General features: G+C 43.8%; 1 protein-coding gene across 3 annotated transcripts in view; it reads right to left on the reverse strand.

The window, feature by feature from the left end:
- Positions 1–2,943, reverse strand: part of PRRG1 (proline rich and Gla domain 1) — a 48,681-nt gene extending 45,738 nt beyond the window's left edge. The window contains exon 1 of one of the 3 annotated variants that reach the window (XM_089774644.1): positions 2,645–2,943. In XM_089774644.1, coding sequence (XP_089630770.1) covers positions 2,645–2,936 — 292 coding nt within the window. In that variant the 5' untranslated portion in view covers positions 2,937–2,943. Of the gene's footprint in view, positions 1–2,568 lie in introns of all 3 variants that reach the window. The other 2 variants (XM_075913260.2, XM_075913259.2) reach the window with 2 other exon arrangements.
- Positions 2,944–6,000: the final 3,057 nt, after the last annotated feature.

Genomic DNA, 6,000 nt, shown 5'->3' on the forward strand with positions numbered 1-6,000 from the left:
GGAAGAGAATTGATCTGAGGAAGTGGGTCTGGCCCACGAAAGCTCATTACCTAATAAACCATCCTGCTAGTCTCTAAAGTGCTGCATAGACCTTTCTTTTGTTTCAGCAAGATCCAACTAACACGGCTACATTTCTATTACTATTCTTTGATCAGTCAGACTGGGTCTCTGCATCCGATCTCAGTTTCCATCCACCTAATGCTCCCGATCCCAACGTCCATCATTCCCTCTTCACTAACAGTCCCCAATCTCCTTGCCCTGCCAGCCCCAATCGTCCCTCAATCTCAACTCCAGGTCCCCCTCTCCCTGCTAGTCTCTAGTCCTCGAACCAATGGGCTTTGCCCACTCCAGTCCTGCTCTTATCCCCTCTGCATTTGGATCTTCCTCTTTTAATTTGCATGGGCCCTTCAATAGTGTCGCAGAGTACAGGGTAGTAATAGAGATAGCCGTGTTAGTCTGATCTTGCTAAAACAAAAGGAAAAACTATGTAGCACTTTAAAGACTAACAAGATAGTTTAATAGGCAATGAGCTTTCGTAGGCCAGACCCACTTCTTCAGATCATATTCTGGAAGAGAATTGGTGCTCAGATACAGAAACCCAGACGTGGCATGGCCTGCAGCAATCCTGAGCTACAACAGGAAAAGTTCTGCTTAGCCCTTGTCTGAAGCATGCCCAGTGTGGACAGAATCTTCAGGAAATTTAGCTAAAAATCTTAGAAGTGTTTACCAAGCATATACTAACTGCAATTTTTCAACACTTGGCCAAATTTGGATGGTAAACAATTTTCTTCCATTATTTGATCTGAGGAAGTGGGTCTGGCCCACGGAAGCTCATCATCTAATAAACCATCTTGTTAGTCTTTAAAGTGCTACATAGTCCTGTATTTTGTTTCAAGAATGCCTAAAGGCAGATTTGTAACAAAAACCACTTACATGCCAAATTTCAAGTCCCCAATCCAAAGCAAGTTGAAATGGTAGTTGACATTTCCAAAGTAAAGGCTGCTAAAATTTAACATGGGCAGGACAACATAGTCTTTCCTAGCCTTGTTGAATTAAAACAATAAAATTAAAAAAAAAAAAACACACCACCTGCTGCAGATACTCAGAGATGGAAAGCTACTACCCCAACAATTATAAAAAACAATAAATGGTCTGGTAGCACTTTATAGACTAACAAAACATGTGGATTATATCATGAGCTTTCGTGGGCACAGCCCACTTCTTCAGATGACCAGAGTTATGAGTAGGGGATATGAAAACTCAAAATAAATAGGAGAAGGGAAGGGGAAGAGGAGAGGGGAGAAAAAGAAAAAAGGAAGGTGGGTGTGAGACAGAGCATCATTAAGTATCTGGAGAATGGGTACTTAAACTTAAGCAGATAAAAATAACCACTGAAGGTGCTAACAGCTCTGAGTGGTATCCTTCCTGTCTTTAGCAATCTCTCTATTGATTTAGATTTTTAACTGCTTAAGTTTAAGTACCCATTCTCCAGATACTTAATGATGCTCTGTCTCACACCCACCTTCCTTTTTTCTTCTCCCTCCCCTTCCCCTCTCCTATTTATTTCGAGTTTTCATATCCCCTACTCATAACTCTGGTCATCTGAAGAAGTGGGCTGTGCCCACGAAAGCTCATGATACCATCTACATGTTTTGTTAGTCTATACAGTGCTACCAGACCATTTGCTGTTTTTTTCCTGTAAAAGACTAACTCAACCATTCCCTGAAGCTCCCAAGCAATTGAAGTTCAGCAAGGCTACAACAAGCAACAGAAAAGCAGGTCATATAATGGCAGTTTCAGGCAACATCAACTGGCAGATCCATCAAACACACTTTGAATTTTCCTCATCAATCTCCAGACGGTTACTGGGTTTCATTCTTTCCTTAAATTCCATCTTCCTGCTACCCAGCTGCCTAAACTGAATATAGTACTGAAACTACAGTGGCAGACTCAAACACTGGGACCTCGGATTCAAAAAAAGTCAATCTATAGTTATGTCAATCCAAGGCCGGGCAAACATCCACAAAACAGCTCACAGTCACAAACACACCCCACATCAGATGACTAGGCGGAGTGGGGGAGAGAAGCGCTGAAAGGACCTTTTTTCTGACCTCCCAGAAGAGACAATTACTGAACAGATAATGTGAGCAAAAGCAGCTCCCTCCCCCTCTTCTGCTACACGCTGCTGCCTGCAAAACAATCACCCCCTTTGTTGATTTTCAGCAGAACAATGGGCCGGAATAAAGATACAGCAGTCGGACAAGGAAGCCCAACAGGCGCCCCCAGAAAGCCAGAGCACTGCAAAGCGCCCCGACACACCGCACACAGGCGAGCTCAACCAAACAGTCCCACCGCGAACTTCCCCAGCGCCGAGCCCCTAAGCGAGGAGAACACAAGGCAGGGCCAACGGCGAACCTTTGGGGCGGCAGAGGAAGGGCTTGGGGAGACCCACTGAGCAAGCAGCCAGCCCGCACCCCGCCTGCCCCTGCGCCCCCAGCACCGCCTGCCCCTACTCACGCCCACATGCCTAACGACCCCCACCCATCAGCCCAGCGCCCCACCACGCACCCCCGGTGCCGCGAGTGCACCCGCCGAGCCCAGCAGCCCAGGCGGCGCCCCGGCAGGGGCAGCTCGGAGCACAGACCTCGCCCAGCCGCGCCGCGCTCCCCTCTCGGCTCCGCTCCGCTCCGCTCCGGGGGCGGCGCACGACCCAGCCCGCCCGGCGGCAACACCCGCAGCCACCACGCGCCCTGCTCCCAGCACGTCCCCGCCGCCTCTGCGCAAGCGCCGCGTCTGCCAGGCTCCAGCCCCCAAGGCCTGGGACAGGCAGGGCGCCAGGGGCGGGAGCTCCGCAAAAGCGGGGCGTGGTGGAAGGGCGGGGACAGACTGATTGACTGCTCCCGCCAACCTCCTTTCTTGGGAGGCTCAGTCCCCATCTCCCTCCTCTAGAGCAGTATAGTGATAGAGATGCAGCCCTGTTAGTCTGGGGTAGCTGAAACAAAAGACAGGACTATGCAGCACTTTAAAGACTAACAAGATGGTTTATTAGATGATGAGCTTTCATGGGGCAGACCCACTTCCTCAAATCAAATCTTTGATCTGAGGAAGTAGGTCTGGCCCACGAAAGCTCATCATCTAATAAACCATCTTGTTAGTCTTTAAAGTGCTACATAGTCCTGTATTTTGCTCTAGAGCAGTGATACCCCTTTCCAAAAAAACTTAAAGTACCCCTTTACATATAAAGTACCCATTTACAAAAAAAAGTATTCCCAGTACCTAGTTTTCAGACACACAAGCTTTTTTTTCTACCTTTGCAACACGTTTGTTTAAGCAACTTAATTGTAGCCGGGCGGGCGGTGACATTTTTGGGTGTAAAAAGTACAAAAATAACAAAGTGCTGTAAAACTTAAAACAAAAATTCAGTTTTCTCCACATTTCAGTAGTGTTGGTACCACCTAGACTTCTCTTGAGTACCCCTAAGGGTACTTGTACCACTGATTGAGAAACACTGCTTTAGAGCCAGTCCCAGCCCCGCAGGGAGAGATGGTGTTGTAGAAAAGGTTCGTCCAGGCGTAATAGGGGGGTTTTGTATTTCACCATCCTTCTGTGTGAGTTCATGCAAGAGGGTCAGGCTCATTTGCCTTCATCCCCTAGTTATCTTTGGGGCATTTAGTGCCCTGGAGGAGGTACACTGCCTGTAGTGATAGGCAAACATGGGGCCAATGGGTCTGAGAAGGTACTCATGCCTTAGCCGATTTTTCAATACCAGTCCTTGAGGAACCCTGCACAACAATGACAAATACCAAGCCTGGGAACCTAAATCCATAATTCTGCTAGCTACCAAAACGCATGGTCTTGGCAGGGATGCTGGTTTTATGACTCTACAATGTGCAATACCCCATACTACCCTTCATTGCCCATTTCAGGGCAATCCTTCGAGGACTGGCTTGGAGTCTCTGGGAATGAGCATCAATCTCCCATGACCAGTGACTTTTGAAAGCAATCTGGGAGATTTTAATAGAAATTTTAGAAAATGACATTATGTCATATTGGGGGACGGGGAATCTCCCAGAGTAGCTCCAGGCAGAGTTGTCAACCCTAGCCCCTTTATGAATTACGATTTTACTAACCCTCAATTGATCACTTTAAGAGACCATCTCCAACAACTTTTTTAGGGCTCTGCAAATGAAAAAAGTTTGAACGTTCAATGTCCTCATGAATGTTTCTTTAAAAAAATATCGCTTTAGCTGGCAACTTAGCTATCAGAGAGGTTGATGAGAGATACTGAACCTAAGACAATTTCTACACTAGCACTTTTTGCATGTAACATTTTTGTAGGATTGGAGGTAGGGTTGCCAGATGGTTTCAACAAAAATACCGGACACACTTGACATTACATCACAATCTACATTACATCTTATTTAGAAAATACTGGACATTTGTATTTTCTCATTTATATTTTATCAATTTGTTTCCTGAACAGAAAGCTCAAATACTGGACTGTCCGGTTCAAAACCGGACAACTGGCAACCCTACAGCTGCGAAAAAACACATCCCTGACCAGCCTAAATTTCACTGACAGTGTGGACAGTGCTATGTCAGAGGGAGATGGTCTGCTGCTGACATTAAGGCTGCTGCTTGTTGGGGGTGGCTTAATTATGCTAACAGCAGAGCTGTCTCCCATCAACAGAGCTATACAGGTAAAATTACAGCAGTACAGTTGCAGTGATACAGCTGAGCTGCTGTTAAGGTCTGTACTAGTATAGATATACTTTGAACCTATCTCTCCCCAGAGGTAATAAACTCTTTTAAACAGGGTTGAGGTATCCTGACAGTGTGCAGGATGCTGGAAATTTACATTGCTATTGCCTGTGTTATGGTTTCAGTTGTTCAGTGGATTATGATTTTAGTTTCCAGAACTGTCTGTCCAGCATCTTTCACCTTTACTATTGCAAACTAGCAATTAACTGACAATCAGCACACAAAGAAATGTGCTAACAGTGCAACAGCGGAGGTACACTTACATTTTTGGTAATAGAAAATAAAATATATAATTCATTGTGATTTAAATCTACCTCAATCTTTTTATTGGAACTGGATTTAGAATTAAGATAGATTCCATATTTTCAAATGTATTTCACAGCCAGTAGACATAAATGCTACCATGTTTTAGCACAATTATAACCAAAGAGAAGAAAGACTGAATGAAAATAAATGTTTTGACAGACTTAACCAGTAAACAAGGAACTGTATCTATCCTGAAAATCCCTTGAGCCATTGAAAGAAGCAATACATTACTTTGTAAGGAAAATAAATTCCCATGGTAATAAAGTGAACTATTAAGGCTTATATAGCCAGCATAACCTTTTTAATGCCCTTTGCTTCATCAGAGTGACATTAATTTAAGGGGAGAGAGGAGGATGAATTATTGTGTGGACAGTGGTTTATTTTCATAATAGAGTTATTTTAGGTTTAAGCATATTCATTACACTCTTCCTAGATAACCACTTTTCATAGCTTCTAAATCTTCAGCTTTATCTATGGGTCTTCTACCTGTGATGCTTTTTAATAAATGGGTCTTATTTCACAGAAAGTAATCATTTTCAGCAAGCAAATGAACTGTTAGTCAAGAATGATTTCCTGCAAAATTAATTTTAAAAGGCTACATATTAAAAACAGCTTCTAAATAAGCACCCACTTAAAAAAAAAACACTCATTTAAGCATAAGAATGACAGAATGTGTATTGCAAACAGTAACCACTAATCCGAACAGGAAATTCAACATCATTTACTTAAGCAGATTTTTGCAAGCAGAAATTTTATACACACGAACAGCAAGTCTAAAATTACTGGTTGAGTTCAGGAAGGTAGTGAGGGAGACTTTGAAATTTTCAGTCTAAAAAATTAGAATCTTATTGCTGCTGTAATAAACCCATTTTTCAAGGCAAGATAAAATGATGAGGATATAGAGATGACAGACAAAGGACGTGGATACCAAAG

The sequence above is a fragment of the Pelodiscus sinensis genome, chromosome 1, assembly GCF_052426305.1.
Source record: "Pelodiscus sinensis isolate ZL-2025 chromosome 1, ASM5242630v1, whole genome shotgun sequence".
NCBI lineage: Eukaryota > Metazoa > Chordata > Testudines > Trionychidae > Pelodiscus > Pelodiscus sinensis.